The sequence below is a fragment of the Psammomys obesus genome, unplaced genomic scaffold (assembly GCF_907164565.1).
Source record: "Psammomys obesus unplaced genomic scaffold, mPsaObe1.curated_primary_1811, whole genome shotgun sequence".
Lineage (NCBI taxonomy): Eukaryota > Metazoa > Chordata > Mammalia > Rodentia > Muridae > Psammomys > Psammomys obesus.
The window spans coordinates 14454356-14477060 of NW_026596095.1; the positions used below are offsets into that span (position 1 = coordinate 14454356).

General features: G+C 39.1%; 1 protein-coding gene across 12 annotated transcripts in view; it reads left to right on the top strand.

Moving 5' to 3' along the window:
• Window positions 1-22705, top strand: part of Camk2d (calcium/calmodulin dependent protein kinase II delta) — a 246572-nt gene that overhangs the window by 200969 nt on the left and 22898 nt on the right. For 3 of the 12 annotated variants that reach the window (XM_055628212.1, XM_055628207.1, XM_055628202.1), the window contains exons 13-16: window positions 2630-2667; window positions 5207-5266; window positions 7534-7575; window positions 9915-9963. In XM_055628212.1, the coding sequence (XP_055484187.1) occupies window positions 2630-2667; window positions 5207-5266; window positions 7534-7575; window positions 9915-9963 (189 nt within the window). The remainder of the gene's footprint in view (window positions 1-2629; window positions 2668-5206; window positions 5267-7533; window positions 7576-9914; window positions 9964-22705) is intronic. The other 9 variants (XM_055628214.1, XM_055628208.1, XM_055628211.1 and 6 more) reach the window with 5 other exon arrangements.

Genomic DNA, 22705 nt, shown 5'->3' on the forward strand with positions numbered 1-22705 from the left:
CAAAATAGACGTAAAGTCTGTATTACTTCCAGGGAAGTAATTTTTACGTTTTGGAGCCCTCTTTGATAAATGATCTAAAAGCCATAGGCCTTCAAAAGTTGGAAAGTGCTCATAAAGCACATATGGAGCGGTCTAAAGCAGCAACTAAGTTACCTTTGATAAACTTGTAATCTGCGGAGGGTCATCGGGTGTTGCATGTAATTAATCCCAGCATTCAGGAGGCAGAGGAAGGTGGAACTTTGTGAGTTCAAGGCCAGCTCTGCCTAGATAGTTCTAGTCCAACCAGGGTATGTAGTGAGACACTGTTAAAAAAAAAATAATAGTAGCACAGTTTAGAAGTTTAGTCTCAGAACAGCTGTCAAAAGTAACAGTGCTTTTGGTTTTGGATAGGGATGTGGTGCATTCAGTGACGAGTTCTGACTTTGTCTTGCCCAGCCAGGAGGTTAAAGCGACAATCGGGTGGTCAGGATCATATGAGTAGTTTGAGAGCCAGACATCTCTTCAGTCATCTAGTTACTGCTTTGACCGTGTTAGCAGGGCAGTTCTTCCCACTTAGAACCCATGTGAAATGATGGGCTGGTGAGCAATGGCCACCACGTGCCAGTACAGTGCCCAGTGCTACACATTCAGGGCCTGCGTTGCCCAGATCCGATGCTGCAGCCTGTGTCAGGCTGTTTTGTAAATACCTAGTTAATGTGATTCACGTTTATGTGGGTGGGCTCAGTGCCAGGTCATTAAGCATTAACCAGTATATATGACCTTAAACTAAACAGATATTTCACTGTGGCCTGGTACTCGGTGAATCACTAGAAATAAGGGGATTTCAATAGTGTCTGTTGTTATTGAAGAGAGACCTTTTCAAAGATTCTCTAGAACTAAAATGATATTTTGTTGAAGTTCTCAATACACCCTAAGTGTAAATTGGGACTTTATTAATAATGACTATACACATTTATAGATGCTTTAGTATACCTCATGTGTTCCTTTTCACCATTCTGTAAACCAAAAACCATGATTAATAGGTGAATTCCATGTTGTCTCTGAATGTTTCTGCATGAAAAGCAAACTGTTTTGACCCATCACCTTTATATCAACTGAATAACATGATATTCAGTTACATCTTCTAGTTCCATCTTGTAGTTGCATTTTAGTTTTGAGTATTTCATTCATTCTTTTCGTTACCAAACATACTCTTTAAATTAAACGTCCGTAAGTATGTTGTTATAAAGTTGTTTTTATTTCTTCTTTTCTTCCTGAATATGGAATGTATTTCTTGTGAGGTAAGGTGGTAGTCACACAAATGATGGCTCTGCTTCTCCCAAGCCAAATGGCTGCTTCCCCCAAATCATTGTCTTCTTTGCTTGCTATTGCAATCCAAATTATTCTGTTTGCTCTCTAGCCTGTTAACTGCCACAAGAGTTCCCTAGTATTCCTTTTTCACCATAACTAAGGCAACTATTGAATAACAGTCTTCGTTGATAAAATTTAATAGCCGTGTTGCTTAAAACGAGATAAAATCAATATCTGTGTCTTTTAGGTAAATTTAAAATATTGCCAAATTGAAAACTAAAATAGCATTCCAAACCAAAGGAATATCAATAAACGAAATATTTGTGTAGTTTCGTTACAGCCAGGTGTTTTATTTTAAATGTCAGGCTCCCTGTGCTTAAATGACTGTGTATATTAGCATTAAATGGAAGTACATACTGTGTCCTCCAGATCTGTGAGTGTTCTACACCACTATATTAATTGTCGTTACAGTTATACTTGCTGTTCACTGTGTATGCAGTCATCTTTAGAAGCTTTCTAGTTTTAATAGGCTGACGGAAATTGGTAAAATATAAGCAGTTGCTCAAGTGCCCTAGAAAAAGGAAGTTTCCTATGAGAACCTATGTCTTTAAGATTTCATTTTATTTTAGATATTGTTCCAAATATTATGGTTTCTAATTTGTCCATTCAAAGACCTTTGTTTAGGAAGGCTTTGTATTCTGATTTTGAAGTCTAAAAGAACACGGAATGCGTTTCTTATTACCATATGCTAAGCATTTAAAAAATTTGCTCCTGGTCAATAAAGTACCATTTGATTTATGTAGATGTTTGTATTTTCAGTCCAACTGGAGTTATCTGATTAAAAAACAAAATAAAGAAGACATTGGTTTAGCCAGAGCAAATTTTTGTGAATGAGATTTCAACCTCTAGAAAGAGGAGCTTCAGTAGCAGAGCTGACATGGTCACGAGACGTGGCGTGAATGAACATGTATTCAGTCTGTCAGCTGGTGTCTCGAGACTGAAACCAACTTTCTGGATTATGAAGGATAGTCCAGCAAAAGTTCCAGTATCCTTTTCAGAACCAACAGTGACATAAAGTCCAGTGCACAGCTGGTAAAGTGTTCAACTTCATGCCATGAACTATGCAAGAATTTAGTTCTGAATTTGCCGTGGCAGAACCAGAAAAGTGATACTGTATCTCAGTGTCCTGTAAGCTCTTGCTCATCAGTGTGACCTTGATGGTTTGGTGTATGTTGGCCATAGCTCAGCAAAGGTGGCAGGAGACGATTACTTGATTTGTCATCATCTCCCTGAGGGTTTGTGGATAACTCACTAAAGTGATTTTGCTCTCGTTTTGTAGCAGCCAAGAGTTTGTTGAAGAAGCCAGATGGAGTAAAGGTAAGTTAAACGGTTCTCTTAAACTGTCTCTGACTTTCATATGCTGTTGGATAGTTATAATGTTACCTGAAAGTCCCAAGTCTGTGTAGCTATTGCACTTTACAGTTCTGTAAAGAGGGTGCAGGCTGAAGCACACAATAGATCAACACACAAACATGATTATCATATCTGCTAACAAACATTCGATCCTTTTCACTTGATTATGTATTAACCATGAAAAACAATATTTAAAATATAGCCACTGTATAAAGTAAATGTTTAGGACCTCTCTGCTTCTACACAGTCCCAAACCACACTGCTGACCTAAGAACTTACAAAAAATCTAATGTAATTATGATTATGGATTTGAAGCCCACCAAAATGTGGGAAAAGTTTATCTGAGAAGTCAAAGGCACCACCGAGTAAATGTCCCTACTTGGGCAGTTTCTCTAAAGCCCATGAGTTTCAATCCTAAGGATTAAAGGCATGCTCAAGGTGCTACCCTGAGCAGACACTAGGAAAACCTTCCAAGAAAGATGATAGCAAAAATATTTTTACTTTCTTGGTTTTCTAACCAATATAATATAATTTACTTTCTACCGATAATGTCTTGGTTACAGAGAGTTTATTTTTAATCGTGTAACCTCATACTTGGTTAATAATTTGTTGTCTTTCCAGAGTATCACGTGAAAGTATTGTTAATCATTTTCTTTCTCTTCTAATGGCCGATGTGTACATTCCTCAACAGGTCAACACTCTTGGGAATCAATTAATATTCTAACCTTTGAACTTGACCCAATCAGGTGGTCAGTTCTTACTGAAAAATATGACATAAAAAGGCATTTGTCAGTTCCTAAATTTATATGGAGTCATTCATTACCTCACCACCTGTCTGTGTGTGACCTGAGAATTTCCAGCTCTGGAGACACTGTGCCCTGTGCTCACTAGGTCACCATTTTCCATTCCTCAAGCTAAATGTGTCTTCCTTCTGCTTATTTCACTCATTCTAGATTTCAATAATGACAGTGGATGTCTGCCTTTTCCCGGTGTGACATTGAGGAAAATGGGTATTTTTAAGTTTCCAAATGTTTCCCTCATGGTTTTCTGTACTGCTCAGTACTGGAGAGCTCACAGGTCCAATAGATAGTTGTTCTCACTGTTACCCTGATGTGATAACATTTTCAGAACAGTTTCCCTCCAGCCAACTTAGAAACACCTCTTCAGCAACAAAATTATGTATTCCATGTTTTGTTACTTTAAAATTCAACAGGCCATGTTTTTTTTTGTTGTTGTTGTTGTTTGTTTGTTTTTTGTTTTGTTTTTTTTTTCTTTTCTCTTTCTTTCTGTTTGATTGGTCAATTCAGAAAAGGAGGTCCAGTTCGAGTGTTCAGATGATGGTGAGGACCTGTGTCTGCCAGATTTCTCCTACTGGGAAAATGCACACAGTGCACAGTCCTGTTTCTTAGTTAGTGGGAGTAGAAAAAGAGTGTCCTAGGTCAGCGCTAACCAGCACTCCTAACATGCTGCCCCGCTTTCACATTGCATTGTTCTCTCTCTGATAGAATTCTTAGGTAAATAAGTTGAACCCTTGTCCGTGGGCTGTTCATGAGTTTGCCCATCTGTGAAAGCAAAACCCAGTTTTCTCTTTGAGACTAAAGAAGCCAGGACATAACGAGTGTTTACTCGTTTTTTTAATTGACAACTGTAATTGCTAAATTAATTCAGACACAACTTAATACAGTTGCCTTGAGTTTACGAATAATGTGAAAGTGATTTCAGCATGGGCTCATTCTAGCTAAGCTTCTTTAAAAGAAGTATTAACCTTAACAGAATAACTACAACACCTTTTTCACGCCTCCTGAGAATAATACTGTACTGTTTAAATACTTCGTTGCATTCAGGTTTCAAACAAGAAAACTACATCACTTCCATAATCTCCAGTACATAAACTCACATGTACAGTTAAAAAACAGCTACAGTTGAACATGGTGCTTGATAACTGAATCTTTGAAAGCTAGTTCTTCTGGCTTTATTAGACGTTTCCCTATAGTTTGGAAGAACACCATAAATGCCTCCAAAACATGATAGTGTGTGTGTTGTTCATGTATGAATGTGGGCAGGTGTTGGGTAGTCATGCACTTTACCTGATAAGTTTGTGTGCATTTAGATACAAGTGAGTTACATTTTCACTAGAATGAGGCAGTTCTAGGAAGAAAGTCTTTCTCAAAACAGGAAGACTATTCCAGAGTGTTTGTCTTTCATTTGCATCTACTGATGAACAACACTAAACACATTACTTTCCTGTGGCATTTTAATCACAAGAATCTTGATGATTGGACAGGAGGTTGCGATGGCCTCATCATGCACTCTTCCCCAATAGGAAGTTACCTTTCAGGGACTAGATGTGCTCTTCACTCATGTCAGCCAATACAGCCTTTCTCATCCATCTCCTGTGGCTCCTTATTCTCATGTCTGTATTTCCGTGTAGACACGCTACTTGTAGACATTGTAGACCAAGAAGATAAAGGCATCTCTGTTTCTGTTTTCTGCGTATCCACAGATAAACAACAAAGCCAACGTGGTAACCAGCCCCAAAGAAAATATTCCTACCCCGGCGCTGGTATACCTGGACTCTTGTACCCTTCTTAAATTCTGCACTGTTTGCTATTGTTTCACTCATACGCTTTCACTAAATTGATATCTATGTATCAATACTTCATTTGTCGGTGGGTTTTTTTTGGGGGGAGGGGCTGTTGTTGTTTGGGGATTTGGGTTTTTTGTTTGGTTTGGTTTTGCTTTCAAAGATAGAAGAAAAACTTGTTTTGTTTTCTTTTCTTTTCTTTTCTTGAGATAGTTTTCAAGCAGTGTGTTTCTAACACGAGACGTCTCATTTCATTGTGAAACATCATGCTTTTCTCTGCAGTTGGAATTCTTGCATGCTGGCTGGGAAACGCAGTAGAATGCGCTTTAGTTACTCTTAGCTCTTCTGGTGATGATTGCTACTGATCGTGCAAACAATGGTTTCTCTTTCTACGAAGAGAGTGTTGGCATCAAGGAGAGCTAACAGGATTCCTGCAAGATGACATGAAAAGTAGACCTTATTCAGAGTTCCCATTTCTCTCTTATTGAAAGACAACATGGCTTTGCAAGACTTCACTTTCTGGGATAAAGAGGCACTGCCTATGTCAAAGCTTTCTGTCTATTGTGTTTCAAATTAAATTGTCACTTTCATTTTTTCCACAGAATGAGAGTGTATAACACAGAAGGCTAAGCTATCAGACAGTCCATTTCAGTCAAATGTATAGAATTAACTCAGTTACTTTTACACATTGGAATAGCGTGTTACAATTCAAAATCTGAATCCTGGTGTTTAGTACATAGGATTATAAAAGATCTTCTTAACATGGTTTCATAATTTGACTTACAATTCCCAGAACTTGTTTTTATTCATTACTGTGCCCAGACTGTTATTGCCATTGTCTTGAAAATGTTAGGCGTTACCTTTACTAGATTAACAAGTAGGCTCAACTGAAGAACGTTTGGAGGAAAAGGCATATTGAGATTGAGGGTTACAAGGGCTAAGAGCATAGTTCAGTGAGAGAACATTTTCCTAACTTAAAAGAGACCCTGAGGTTCAATCCCTAGACCTGTAAAAGAAAAATAAATGTTTTCTTAAAAATAGGTAAGAGAAAGAAAGACTCAAAAAAAAAAAAAAAACAGAAAACAAACAAAACAAAAATAACAGGTTATATACTAGTGAAGCAAGTGTCGCAGCTCAGGCTACAGCAAGGAAGAAAAGAAGCAGCGGTTGGGTTTTCTAGGTGGGCAGCTCAGGCTTCCCCTTGGGGGAAGTGTCTGTGGTGAAGACCACCCCGGTTACAGCAACTCACAGGTGCCAAGGCAACCGTTGGTAGATGTAACAAATGTGCTATCTCTCTGTGAACACTCATTCCTTTTTTTTTTTAATATATATTTTTACATTTTAATATTATCCATGTAGTTTTCTCAAAGAAAACTATGTGAAAATAATAGTTTCTTTGTGAAAAATGTTACCTAACAATAATATAATGAATAGTATATAAAGAATTTGCTGTCTTCTCAGATATTTCTATCTATGCTGTTCTTGGCCAGTTTCTGTGAGGCAAATGGCAATAGAGTATTCATAGAGAAGAAAGGACAGCTTAGTATTTTATATATGAAGTTGATAAGGCAGAAAACTTATTTTTGATGTGATTAACATAGAACATCTCAACTGTGTTTCCAATGATAGTGTTTTATGACTAGTTCTAAAACATTTAAATGAACTTTTTAAAGTATTCTTCACAATTTTTTATGCGCTTTGATGTGCACTGCTTTGGGCAGTTTTGTGGATATTTTTTAAAGTGTGGTCCAGTGTTCCAGGCTTCTCAGCTATGTGTTGATTATAATGACTTCAGAGTCAAGTCCCAAGGCAATACAGCTGGAAAAAAAATCTTCACAGAGAATTTGATGTCTTCTCCGATATTTCTCTTTACGATGATCTTGGCCTTCTTCTGTGAGACAGACGGCAATAGAGTTTTCAGAGAAGAAAGGGAAGTCCTGCCTGGTGTAGGGCCTGATGAAACAGTGGGTGCCTCTTTAGGTCCCCAAACTGCAAAGCCCTGCCCGTCATTCAGCTATCAGGAATAAGGTCTTTTGCATGCTGCTTCTGGGTAGGGACGTGTGATCTCATGGGCTCACGGGGAGGCCTCCTCAGAGATCCTGTCACCTGTTGAAAGCCCTTGACATGGCTTTAGCTCTTGTCACTATTTAGTCTTGTCTGTTGGTCCTCTCTGCTCTGTCCCACAGACTAGTAAGAATGTACTTACCAATACGAACTGTTTCTTTCTCTATTTTGTTCTCACTCAGGAGCCCCAAACTACTGTAATCCACAATCCTGACGGAATCAAGGTATTCAGAAAGAATCAACCCCATTTGCTTTGATAAGATTACACATCTCATCAAATGCCCTGTCAAAACAGAGTCTCTATCTCAAGTGGGAAAGAAAAAAAAAATGGCCCTCTTGTTACCACGTGCTCCTCCAGGCCTAATTCATCTTGAACTATATGTAGACTTCTTTCAGATTAAAATGAATGGCAGCCTGAGAGAGAAATCAATGATCCCTTAGTCAATAAAAAATAAGGGTCAGGTTGAACATTTACAGAGTCTTTGTGTTGAGATGACTGTGTATCTTAAGCAATTCCATGTGGTCTTTCTATTTCTCTGTGCCTGTTTGTGCATTGTACAATAAACACACACAGCATGAAATTTCAGAATTTCTTGCTATCTTCCCATCGTCTTCCGAAATAACGAGTGGGTATTTCTTTAATGTAATGTTGCTTTTGAGCATTTCAGTTGTCCTCTGTTCTGTTGTCACAGTGGTTTTGTTGCTGTTGTTTCTGTTTGCTTGTTTTTCCATTCCCTGTATTTGATGACATTGATGGTAGTGTTACTGTGTGCCATGAATTTGAAGAGAATCAGGGAGGTCCACTTCTTGTTAAATGCTTATTGTCAATCTAAATGAATTATAATAACAGATATTTAAGTATTATGCTGAATGAAGACTGCTGTGTTCCACTTATTGTGAATTATGGTATACTGTGTTCATACCAACACTCGCATACATGTTTGAAGGATGAAAGAAGACATTTTCTAAGTGTATTCTATGTCCAGTTTATAACTTCTTGTGCAGTGTCATCTCTAAAGGATGGAAGATGCATCAGACTTTTCTAAATTACTGAATATGGTCACAGGTCTTGTCCTTACTCTAATCATTGAAGGATCAGGAATCTCTGGTTCAATATTTAGTTGACCCATGTTGAAAACATGAAGTGTTTTGTCTATAAATCTATGATGTACATTAGTGTCATGACACTGGAGATGTTCCAAGTCCCAAAAAGGTTTGAGGTAGTCAGGACCAGCACATATGAGAAAAATCCCATTAATGGCACTCTGAAATGAAAGCCCAAGCATAGCAGCTGGAGCAGACACTGCCGTAATCCTAGCTCTGTCATTTGTAAGAGTTGCTGCATGCTATTCATTGCTTACAAGAATCCATTTGTTTTTAAGTGCATGGGTTTAACCTTCATTTTGAGTTTTTAAGTCTGAATGCTACATCACATTAAAGAAATGCATGGATGCCTTTTTTTTTTTTTTGTATTTGTGGAGACTCTGGACATTAGTTAGTTTATCTTTTGCTTTAAATATTATATATGGTATTTACATGAATAGATGGCTTTCTAAAAATACCAAATCTATAAATGGACACTGACTGGAATTTTTTTTATTACCTTTGAAACTCTGTTTTCCAACTGTAAATTTGGTCCCAATTATTTTCAGCTCTTGCCTTTAATCATTCCAAGTGGAAAATGAATACCTAACAAATCCTGCAGCATATCATTACTAGAAAATATTTTGTTGGAATATTTTAGTAAGAACATTCATAAATCTGCTTTACGAAGTGCATCTTCCCGCCAGTAGTTGCAGTGCACTTTTAAACGAGATTACTGTTCTTCACCTTAATTTGTAGTTTTTATAAATAACATCATCTTCTCATTGTGGGAAGAGATATCTTTTTCAACGACTAACACTTTCTGAGTTAAAAAAAATGGCAAAAAAGTCTAATAATTTCCCTTGAAAATAATTTTTTTTTTGTTATGATTCCAGTGTTCTAAACATAAGCCTGAAACTTTCTGACAACTTTGTTCAGTCTGGCTCAGCTTGATAGCCCTACCTTCTGAATCAAATGATGGAGGGAATGCCTTTTCTCAACAAAGGTCGAAGGTAGAGAAATAGCAGCAAATTCTGTACTCGACATGGTGCCCACCACAAAGAAATTCTACTTACTGATTGGTTTGTTAGGGATAAATCCATGTATTTTAAACTTCAAATTCATTCTGCCAGAATATTCCATTTCTCCTTCCATTTCTCACACTGTGTGAGGCGCTGTAATGTGAATTCATCTTATCCAATTCTTAAATAAACTACATATTTCTTCTGCTTCTACAAATCACGTGGACTCATCTTGCATCAGTGACTAGGCGACCAGAGTACTCCCTTCAAAATGTTTGCATCATATGACATCTTGTTTCTGTTGGAAATCACTTGATATATTTGTCCATTTGCATGTCAGCATATGCACACAGCCTGCTGAAGAAATTTGCATGATATGTATGTATCACCAGCCAAGTTTGTCATAAGAGTCATCCCTTCATTGTATGAAGCTGAAATCTGTGTTTTCTTCTGAACAGGAGTCAACTGAGAGCTCAAACACCACTATTGAGGATGAAGACGTGAAAGGTAGGCTTGAGCCAAAAAATGGGAAAGCCCTAACTCAGAGCTCCATATCCATCACAGCGAAGCTTGTTCCAAGTAACCAGTAAGTTTAGATCAGGAAGAAGGCTTATCCCAGAAGAAATCCATTTTTGTTTTATGAATACATTATTCTGAAAAATGAATCAGTCTGTGAATATGTCAATTTTTTTTCACATTTTATGTGTTTTAAATTTAAACATGGAAACTGGCAAGCATATTGTTGACATCTCAGCTAACGATGACTGATTTTAAACACATCAGTCAGAAGTAGCATAAAATACATATGCACTTTAGGTATGTTATTAAAACTTGTATAGAAGGCTGTATTCAAGATTATATTTAAAGGAGGTGATATGAAAATATGCTAACTTGTTTTAAACTTTTGATGGTCTCCATTGAATGCCAATGGAGTTTTATGTTTGGGAGCCTTTTGGCCTAGGTTTTATATACTTTTTTAATATAGTCTTGACATCTGTTTCATTTTGTTTGTCAAAGCTTTCTAGCTATTGAACTCTCAGAACTACTGCACACACTCAATATGCACTTATATTAATTATTCTACTTCCTTTGACCACGTGGCTGGCCTTGAAGTGTTAATTTTTGCTTCAGTTTCTTTTGCAGCTTTGTCTTTGTGTAGTTCAGTGTGTGCAATTTCATCTTCAGCAGTTCATTGACTAGAAAATATTCTGGGAGAGAATTGTAACAATAAAGACATTTAAAATAATAAAGAATAAGAAATATTTTTGAAGAATTGAAAAATGTGATTCATCAGTTAGCTAAATCTTAAATGGGAATTACCTTACCTACAAATGTCACTAAAGGCAATATTTTCTTAGGTGGCATTAATAAAATAATGTCTTGAAGAAAAATGAATCCACTCATGTTATAGAATAAATAACCAGGAATTCTCAGATCAGGAAGAAATATGGACAATTTAGGAAATAAATATGGCTGCAGATTAAGTTGGCAATCACCTCTGCTGGCCTTTTTTTTCTTGGTGTAGGGAGCACTGGCAGTTTTAATATGTACGCTTTATATTATTAGCACACTACTCTGCCTCTCTTAAAGGTAGCCACTCATTGTTTCTTTGAGTGCAAAAGTGGATAGCGTGTCAAGGATAGGACTAAGTCTATTTATCCCACTTTGGCATTGAGCTAAAATTTGGACGGAATAATTTCATGAATCTTTGATGTTAGATAAAGACATTTTTGTTAACCAAATAAACAGATGAACCATTTAGCTCTGTCAGTGATTCAGGAAGCCTCATCTTTAAATGTTTTAGATTAGTTAGCTCTTCAACTGAATAAAATGTTTTCTATGATTTTGGTACTAGCTTATGTAAGCGTTTGGTGCACACTCCTAGAGCGATTATGGGTTACTGTGCACTGGAACAAAGAATTGAACAAAGGATGCTGCCGCTGAAGTAAAAACAATTTATTAAACTTCCAACAGATGCAGCAGGCCAGGGGAGAGGGATCCCAGAGGTCAAAAAGCTGCGCCTCATAGATGATGGGGTTTTGTATATCACATAATGTGAGCTTTCTGCTTCATTTGCACAGCCTGGTCTTTTTTGCATGTGCACTGTTACATGCAGTTCTACATACAATTTCATGCATTCCCTGTTTCCCTTGAGGTATGTTTTAATATTATAATGAGCCGTAGGCCACTTAAACACTCTGCAGTGCCGTGTGCCCATTCAATGGCAGGGTTCTGTTGGCCTCGGCTAAGGGTCTTCTCCAGCCTCCCTCGTTGCCAGCTAGGTTTTCTTGTATGTTCGTTTTTCAGCCATTGCTGAGGCCTGCCAGGCCTTAGTCTCCAGCCTGTTCTCTGACCTCAGTTTTTAATCAAGTGTCTGGAAAGCTACTCATTATCCACCAAAGGGACTGGATCTTTAAATAACTGAGTGCAACAAAGGAAATACAATACCTCAATATATGTAGTTCATCGACCTAGGACATTCCACACCTTGGTAATTATGAGAATAGCTTTAATTTGTAATGCTTCTCATCTTAATTTGGCTCGAGCTATTAAATACTTGCTCAGGATAAGTTACTTTAATTTATGTAAATATCAATGTTTAATAGGAGTCTCTCAGTTGGGCATGGTAGCACACACCTGTAATCCCAGCAATCAAGAGGCTGAGGCAAAAATAATAGAGAGTTCAAGACCAAGTGTGGATATAAAATGAGTTTAGACTTGCCCAAAGGACATAGTGAGACCTGTCTCAAAGAAACAAGTCAAAATGAAACAAATCAAAGGTTCCCTCAGGGATTTGAAAAAGTGAGGTACTATTTGTTTTTAGAGTTATATTGAAATTACACACAGCAAATATTAGAGAACTGAAGTATAGCATTAAGATTAAAATGTGTAATATGAGATTACAAGAAGTACCTAGTTCTGCACACTGTCTAGGATAGTGTCATTTATTTTCTGGAACCTAATGAATAAGTTATATTTCTTCTTGATTGTACTCGTGTAGAATAGGCCAGAGTCATAGATACTCACATTAGGCCTCCTCTGTCTTCTCTGTAACACTTATGCGGCCATTTGATAGCTGATCCTTTTAAGGCTGTAGATGCTAGAAACCTTTAGGACCAGAGGTGCATCAGAAGATCCAGGCATCATTCTGGATGTAAGGCTTTAGAAGATGAAGGAAAAAACTTGAATGTGTTTATTTTCTTGGTGATTTCCTATTGCAGGAATCCTTCCCTCTGTCAAGACACTAAATAATTCCCCCAAGAAAGGCCTGATGTTCTTAATTCATGTGGATAATTTTGCTCTGCTCACCCCAGGTTCCCATAGTTCAGTGGGAAGAATGTTTTTTGTCTTGCTCTATTAGAAACCAAAGTTACATAGATATCTTCCATGTAGGAACTAATAAAGGCCATTATATAATTTGAGCAAAGCTATAGCCTCTGTGCATGAGTATATCACATGGAGAAAATTCCTTTACTTCTACTGCCCATGCTGCCTGAGCAAGGCTGTATAGAACAATGTTACTCAGCTGATAGCCCACTGCAGACAGCAGTGGGCTCATCTAGACAGGTTTCTGTAGCACCGTCCTAGTTGCTAGGACCTGTTCTTCCCTGAAACAAATCTGGCAGCAGCACATACATTTCCACTGTCACGGAGGCACATGGCCCTTGATAGTGTATCACAAGCTTCCCAAACCAGCGCCTGGCCCTCATCCACAACCCAGGAAATGACCGTATCTATTTTCCCTCTACTGCAGAGAGCATGGGTAGCTCACACATAAGGTGACCTAATCAAATAAATAAATTAAGTACCATCAACTACTCCCAACATCTTGGGCATAGCAGGAACTGTTTACCACTAGGGCCATCTGCTTGCATAAGAAAGCCGAAGTAGTAAATAGACAAATGGAGCTTTCTGGGCAGGGAATATGGCTCACTCTGGATGACAAGACTGGAAAAAGACCTGTTTCCATTTAGGTAGGCCTGCTTGTTAAGTTTCCCTTCACAGTGGCTTGGATTCTTCAAGGATTCAGTCCAACTGTTAGTTTTAAACTACCTACATTATCTCGGTTTCTTCATTCATTCAGTAACTACTCACTGATTGGCTACTTTTCACCTCAGCTCTTTGTGAACTAATCATGGTCAAGAGATTTCAAAGATGTGGAGCCAGAACATTCTTGTGTATGTTGTACAAGAGCTCCTTTTCTAGAAGATAGGCCCATTTCTCCTAACTCAGTAAACAGTAAGAGAACAATGGAAAAGTGAGACTCAAGATCTCTCCATGATTTAGCCAAGAGTCCTTTGGTTTGGCTTTTTTTTTTTATGGGTTTTTTTGTTTTTTTTGTTGGTGGTGGTGGTGGTGGTTCTGTTTTTGTTTATCTTGTTTAAATATACTTAAGAATCTGAGTATGCTGCTACCTTCCTATAATGCCAACACTCAAGCGGCTGAGGCTATAGGATTGCTAGTTGGAGGCCAACCTCAGTGATGTAGAAACATCCTGTCACAAAACAAAACAATCAAATCAATAAACAAAAATAAAGAATTACATCATGGCCACCTGTTCCTTCTCTGGTGCCCAGTCGTCCCCCAGGCTTTGCTTTGTCTAATCTTAAAAATCTCCCAGATGAGAATAAGATTCTTATTCCCTTTATCCAAAGGCTGAGTGCTCACATCCCAGTGCCAACATGTTGTGCAACTTCCTAGTATTGTCTTGTGTTCTTCTGGCATTATTTTTGATGTTGTGTCAGGAAGCTCAACAGCTATTCAGTGTCATAGAGAGTTAGTAATAATTCGACAGTTAATGGAATAGTGTCTGAAAAAAAAAAAAAGGACAGTTACCACCATAGATGAAAAGCGGTCATGACCATGATACAAAATAAAATTTCTCCTGCTAAAAGTAACTGTTCTCAAAATTATTAAGCCACAATTGTTGGACTAGCTGCTTGCACTTTGGATACATTTCTAACTTTACATCAATTTCTAGTTTTATCGACTAGTGTCACCATCAGCCTTTCACTAATGACTGTCACGTCTAACAGTGCTCCTTTCTATAGGTATGGGGGTACGTTTCCACACTGTCTGCATTTGAAGACTGTCCTTTGGTTTGTGGCTGTAGCCACGGTTTGCAGGGCCTGTCGCTGTGTACCGCCATGCCTCTCCACCTCCTAACCCACCCAGCATCATTGCTCAACGTCATCTCCTTCCTGATGAGCACACGTCTGTTTTGCTCCACCTGATGCTCTTTCCCAGCATGCCAGAGCTGTGTGTCACCTGTGGAAGTTGGGCTTCTGTGTGTCCTTGTCATCTGTCCCTCATCCTGCTTCCAGCATGTCACTTCGGCTCGCCACTCAGCAGTCACTCACTCGGATCTCTTGCTGCATGCCATCCACCTTGCAGGTCTAGCCCAGGGCAGCTCAGCACAACAAGCAGAAACTGCTACCTCTGAGGTTGACTGGCAGGGGCTACATCCTTTCTCTCTTTCCTGGGGCGATGGTAAAGAAGCTGTGTGGGCTGCTTCCAGAAAGTCCTGTTAAAGACAAAATGCTGGACCCTTCTCACCTGCATGTGATAACACCCATTGTTAACCTGAGTTAATCTATCAATCTCTTGGTGAATGAGCTCTGTGTATGTGTCTTGTAAATCTATGCATTGGTGTACAATGTCATCACCAAGTAGGTAGACTCAGTGACGCTTGTGGACTGTTGCTTTGAGGAATTATCTTCCTTTCCATGCGGGGCTTCCTGGGGTAGAGTATCAAATGGTGCTGCCCTTCTTCAGGCCTGCATGCTACTTGTCACTCAGGGCTTCTCTTGCTTGCACCTCCCACTTGCAGAAGACATATGAATCAAGAAACTCGTTTGTTTAAGGATTAGGGTAATTGTGCCATGCCATTAGCCTAAAGTGTCTTAGACAGCATGTACTAGATACAATAATTGTTTTTTGATTTCCAACCCAAAATTTGATTTTTTGATGTTTGTAAGGAAAATAATTTGTCAGCATGTGTGTACTTACCTGCAAAGCCATTATTATTATTATTATTATTATTATTATTATTATTATTATTATTATTATTATTAACAAGGTTTTTCTGTGTAGCCTTGGCTGTCCTAGACTCCTATTTGTAGACCAGGCTGGCCTCGAACTCACAGAAGTCCTCCTTTTCCCCACTGCCTCCTTGAGTGCTGGGATTACGGGCATGTGCCACCACACCCAGCTAACTCTTTAGAGTCTTAAAGGATCAGAAACACAGGATTCACGCAGAACCTACTGTGCTTGAGTCTGCATGCATAAGTGTTTTTCTTTTCTCTAGATTTTCTTCTTTCAATACGCTCCTCTGTTTTACCCAAGAGTGGACTCACTGTTTCTCTCAGCACCAGCTGCCTCCTGTCAGGCTTGAGTCTTGAGTCTAACAGGGCTTGTGTGTCTCATGCTTACACAGCCTTTCTGACAAAAATGCAGGGTCAAAACTGTTGCTGGCCCAGTTAAGACAAAGAGAGCGGCCGAGAGGACAACAATACTATATAGAAAAACAAACTCACTTTACATTTTAAGAAACTGTAGACTTAAAGGTCCTATAAATACCTTTTTTACAATTTTATAAAACTTAGAAATAGCTGTAAGGAGGCTGAGGACTTAACTCAGTGGTGGAGCACTTGCCTAACCTTTATGAGACCTCAGGATCAATCCCCAGGACTGGAAAAAACAGATACATATGTATATAAAAAATAATATATCACCATTTTATAAAATATGAATACTAAACACATATATAGTTAGGCACCATGCCCACATGTTCCTCACCTGCAAAATCAACCAAGGATATAAAATTTATGCAGGAGGACATGGGGGAAGGATAGTCAGACAAAACAGTGCTGAGCATGGGTGATGTCATCATCACCCAACCCAAACAGGACACCTGTTTGCGCAGGATTTGCTTTTCCACCATGGTAAGTATCGTAAGTCATCTGGAGGTGACCTATAGTACAGATGGGGTGCAGGCAGGTTACACTCAGAACTATCCCTGTATGCAGGTGGCTTGAGGCTCCTTAGATTTGCTGTCTGCAGACAGCATGGGAATTCTCTGTGGATGTGTTTCAAGATTCCATCTACCAGCTTCTAAACCTCGATTTGGTTATAACTAAGAATTTTGGTAATTCAAGATCTTTAAAATTTGTTACTGACGGGTAGTACTCTGGAGTTTTAAAAAGATGCCGGGTATCATGGCATACACCTGTGTTCCCAGCTCTCAGGAGGCAGAGCTGGGAGGTAACTAAAGTTCCAAGCCACCCTGAGCCACACAGCCAGGTATCAGTCACCACATCTCCAGGTGTCAGCCACCCTGGACTACAAAGGGGACCCTATCTATAATTATATAAATGTTGATCAGACTCACCATGTATAACATCAAACATTCTATAGCTAGCCAACCTCTGTTAATTATAATAGAGTTGTATAAGTGTTATATTAAGTACAGAACTTTCTTGGTTCTATTTATGTGTTTGTTTTTTCTGCTACCTAACATGGTCCAATTTAACAGGGGCTAGATTTAGAAGTGTATATAAATTATAAACTGTTTTATCACATTCTCCGTCTCCTCCATAATTTCATAGTGTAGTCTTGCCACCGTTTTTTGTGACGTGAAATATAAAAGGTCAGCAGGAACCTGGCTGGAATCAAGAGTTTGCAGCCTACTTCTAATTCTGTCCTTTATCCAACTTGCTTAGATCAAGTCACTTAACTTCCCTATAGTTCCAATTAGTGTTTTTTTTTTTTTTAAGAACACAATTTAGATACTGAAATCCTTAAGGCAGGCTTTTAAGCTTTTTTCCTATACTACAATGACGTGATACTATTAACAGATTGTTAGTGGATCTATTTCTTGCAGCTTATGCAAGTATACATTTTAAAATAATGTAAAATATTATCGATGTTAATTATGTAAGCTACTCAAAATGATCATGGAAATATGTTTAACTGTGAGTCAGAAATTCAAAACAACTGCAATAAATTGAGGCATTGTAGAGAATATGTTTATGATTGAAAAAACTATAATATATATACATATGTCATCAGTTACAACATAAAGTGAGTAGTTTAAATACATTCTAGTACAAATGCTTACGGGGGTATATTTTTATTGTATAAAATTATCAGCTATGCAAAAATATGACAGCAAAAATCTAGGGGCTAGAGGTTTGGATTAGTGTGTAAATATGAGGACCTAAGTTTGAATCCCCAGAACCCATAGAAAAGCAGACACACAGCGTGAACATCTATAATCCTGACAGAGAGGTGGGACTTGGAGGCGGGAGAATCTCTCAGGCCAGCAAGCCTGGGGAACCTAGCCAAAGAACCACACGGAGAACCTGTCTCAAGCAAGGTTAGGAGGTGAGGACCAAAGCCTGAGGTTCTCCTCTGATGGCACACATACCCAGTATATAAATGAAACAACTGTTTTTAAACCTAGTATCGAGAGCCACTAGTTGAAGCTGTTCTTTCCCCTACAGAAGTTAAACCTCAGTTATTCACTGTGTTTTCTTACTATGGATTTTGTATAATTCTAAAACTACCATAACAAAGTAGTTCCTTAAAGTGCTATCTCCTTCGGAGTTTGTAACTGTTTTCTGCTAATAAATATACCTGGAAATTCTGTGAAACTCGATGATTATATTGTGATTCTTCCTATAAATTAAAGAACCCCCAATATGTTTCCTGCTGTGAATTTCTAGAATATTCTTTTCTCAGTTTAATTCAAAAGTAATATATAGTTTTGTCCCCTGCCCCCTTCATGTCCACTCATCCCTGCTTCCCTTCCAAATCCACAATCTCCTCTTCTTTAACCAATGCTGTTACATGTCCTTATAAATGAGTGAACATATGAATGCAACCTGCCAAATTTGTTTAGTGTTGCTCCATCTGTATAGTTTTAGGACTGGCCATTGAGTAATAGATAACCAATCAGAAAACTCATTCATAATTGCTCGCTCCTCTTTCTTTATAGTAAGGGAGACATGGTTAAATGTCTCCAGTTTTAATCTTGGCTCCACCACCTCCTGACCACACGAGCTTACGCAGAACCAAGTTCCCTAAAGCACAATTTCCATGTGCCGGGAGGAGACAGTGGTATTATTTTCTGGTGCTGAGAATTAGATTAAAAGCACTTGTTGCTCTAACAGAGGACCCAGGTTTGGTTCTCAGTACCCACATGGACACACAGCTTTCTTGGACTCCAGTTTCAGGACATCTGAAGCACTTGTCTCTCTTTAACCCAGCACCAGGCACACACAAAAGCTGACCAGAACAGCTCAGCTTCCTGCCATTGCTGCCTCTGCCTGCCTCCACTTCCTGCCCGCGCTGGGGTTTTCAGCCATTTAAAAAAAAAAAAATGAATGGATTCAAGTAGTTTAAATATAGTCCTGTCTGTGGGAATTACATGTTACAAGCAACTGGAATTTCATACGTGATGGTAGTTATGTCCTTATGTGAACTTTTTTGTTAATTTGTTTGTTTGTTTGATGTGAGACAGAGTTTCTCTGTGTTTTCAAAAATTAGCTTCAAATGCCTAATCTCTTTGCTTTGGCCTTTATGGTTCTGTAAGCATAGCGCTCAGCCACACACCTGACTTTTTAGGTTAAACTTCTAATGCCCGTATTATTCCTTGTTTTAGAGTTATGTCAGTATTATCCAGAAACCAAGAACTAGAAAACAAAAGACAGGCTGTACCTCCCTACAGGGAAATTTCACTGCCCCATCCCTGGACGCAACACTTTTAGAAATTTGAGAAGACCAAAAATGGCTAAGGGCAGCTATATCGTTGATGATTCCGAGGTCTAATATTAGGTCGGATCCTTCAAGGCTGAGCTGTATGCCGGAAATAAGCTTTAAAAGGCAAACAGAAAAATGTGAACGCTAAAGGCAGAAATACACCAGGGAACTAAGGGAAGCGAAATCCCACAGGGGCTGAACTGCGCTAGGTGGGGAAGTTACTGAGAAGCTCAGGTTTTGGGCTTTGAAGTCAAGTCAGCGTCAGGTTTGCCTATCATGGGCTTCTCGCTAAAGCAGTATTAAAGATTGACTGTCACCCTGCTGCGCAAATAGGTGTTTTCTTCCTAAAACAGTTGTGAGTTAGGCAGTGCGTCTTTATTTCTTTTGTGAGTCCTGTCCCTGTGCACATTCTGCTCAGGCTTCCCTTCTCTCCAACCTGGAGTCAGGATCCTAATGTGACATTCACGAATCACTTCCCCCGCTGGCCACACGCGAAGAAACCTGGCAGAATTTAGAATTCACATCCCACTTCTGTTATAGATTACTATACCAGGGGTACTCTCAACATTTCGCTTTCTTACCTTTAAAAGTTTAGGTTCCTAAAGCCTGGGCCAGTGCTTGATAGAAAACCTGCCAGATACACATTTTTGCCGCCAATTTAATGGAAGAGTTACACATATTGTTACAAATGCACAGGATTGTACTGGGCTCAGAGAATCTAGAAGTGCCCATGAGGTTCAGGGTGATGGCTCACAGTGGGACTGCGGCTTCATAGCTGTGTAACATCTCTTAGCTCCCAGCTGTTCTTCTGAAAGACTGCATTAGTAAGATTTATTTCCTGGGTGGCATTTTCACCAAGATAATGTCAGGTAATGTCCCCAGACACTCTGTGGTCTTTTTTGTTGTTGTTGTTTTGTTTTGTTTTGACAAGTGTGTGTCTAATAAAAACTATGAACCAGGTGGGTAGTGGTGTCACAAACCTTTAATCCCAGAAGTTGACAGGCAGAGGCTAGCCTGGTCTACAGAGTTAGTTTCAGGACAGCCAGGGCTACAGAGAGAAACACTGTCTTGGAATACCAAATCAAACCAAACCAAACAAAAAACAACCAATCAACCAAAAACAACAACAACAAAAAAAAAAACAGTTATGCATTAAGATTTTAGTCACTATTAAAGATTAACTGTTCACCCTGGTGCACAAATAGGTGTTTTCTTCCTAAAACAGTTGTGAATTAGGCAATGCATCTTTATTTCTTTTGACATATGCTGTGTTCTGATAGCCATTGTTGGGCAGAGATTGCTGGTTTGTTTTACATTTTCAAAAGCCTATGTCTAGTAAAGAAGGGCAGCCTGAGTGATGAGTATTGTGGCTGACTTCACTGCGGTAGAACCGATACCTCTGCCAGAGCCCTGCTGTCCCTCTTGTCACATGCCTGTGATCACATTGGCACCCAAAAGACACTGTTGGCAACGTGCAAGCTTCTTTGAATGGTTGGTTTAATCTATTGTAATTAGAACAGAAAATTTTAAAACTGTACTGAAATGTAGCCATTCCATAACTTTTCGTTATTATTTTCTTTCCCTTTCTTTACTTCTTTCTTCCTTCCCTTCTTTCTCTATTCCTTCCTTCCTTTTTTCCTTCCTTCCTTTCTTCCTTCCTTCCTCCCTCCTTCCCTCCCTTCCTCTCTCCCTCCCTCCCTCCCTTCCTTCCTTCCCTTTTTGTTTTCATGACAGTATTTCTCTCTGTAGTCCTGGCTGTCCTAGAACTTGCTCTCTAGACTAGGCTGGCTTTGAACTCAGAGAGCCGCCTGCCCCTGCCTCCTAAGTGCTGGAATTAAAGACATGAACCACCACACCCCAGCCTCATTATTGTTTTCCTAGATACATAGGTAGATGGTCTGTATAAATGTATTTTATACCACATACACCATACCTAGCACATTTTTAAAGTGTCAGTACACACCAATACCCCCACAACACACCCTCCATTCCTCCTTCCTCGTTCTCTGAACTCTCATTGCAGTCTGCAGGGTCTTGATCAAATTGCATTTCTCTAAGATAGTAAATCCCCAACCTCCTTTTCTGTATCTGTGTCCAAATGCATCTATAAATTATAGATCGAATTTGACATAACTATATCCAACTCTAGCTCCTTCAGTATACCTGAGTCATCAGATTCTACCTCAGCAGATTCAGGAAACAAGCTGTAGTGCTTTTGTCTTGTGAGTTTGGATTGGCTTTTGTTTGCTGATTCCTCCTCCATCCCTTTGGCCCAAGATAACAGCATCTTTGCCTACTTACTGGCAGAGCGTCTCCTCTGCTTGTTCTGTTGCAGTCTATTCTTAACACACTATTCGAGTGCCACTTTAAAATGTAACAGTGTTCTGCTTAGGATTCTCCAAGTGCTTTGCTAAGAATCCATTAAGAGCCTCATCCCGACAGCCCTCCCCTTACCACCTGACCTCCTCCCTATTACATGCATCGCAAGAGCTGTCTTCCTGGTATTTGAAGCAAATTTCTGCCTTAGTACCTGTGCACTCGCTGGTCCTTTCTGCTGTGTCCTGATACATATTTCCATGTGGCCTTGTGCCTCTTCCTTTCTAGTCTCTCCTCAGATGCTGCCCTGTGTGTGAGGTCTTCCACAGAAAGTTCATTTACAAGCGCATACCTCCAAAACCCAGCCTTCCTCATCCCTTCCTCTCTCGTTCTTCTCTCCTACTATTTGTGATTATCAGAAATATGAGCTTACTTACACGGTTACTGCCTCCCTTCCTTACGCTAGAATGTAGGTTTCCTTAGGGTAACTTAGGTTTATTTGTTTGTTTTCATAGAATCTGAGATAAGTGTTGGGTAGAAGCAAGAATACTTACTTAACTGATAAAGGAGGGGAACATTCTGTACCAACCAAACCATGCCCTAACAGCCACGAAAATATCCAGGACAATTTAACTCTTAAACACACAAAGCAATCGTTACTTTTATAGGTTCTTGTAAACACGACACTATGCCTCGTAATCTTAGCGTTAAAACACAGAAAGGATGTGGAGGTGAAGTTGAGTGGCAGAGCGCGGGCTTAGCTGCACGAGTCCCAGAGCCCCTGTCGGCATAGGCACAAAAAGGCACAAAAACTAGAAAGTCCTGTTCTAAATCATAAGTAGTGTAAGATCATTTGCTTTAGGATAGAGCATGTGCTTTTGGCATCTGTGGTTAGTGTGCTGTGTCAGAAACATAGATACGCACGCGTTTATGTTTTTCGTTAGTATCAGAATACTATTTATTTAAGAACAGTAGATTCACAAGATGCAGTACTTTCAATGGCAGCAGTATTAGCCACATCATCCCATTTAATTTGATAGCCCAGAAAGCAAATGTGGGTGTTGTATTTGAGTCTTATTTAGTAACCCTAACTCTCAGATGATAGATGATGTGTTACACACCTCTGTGTGTGTGTGTGTGTGTGTGTGTGTGTGTGTGTGTGTGTGTGTGT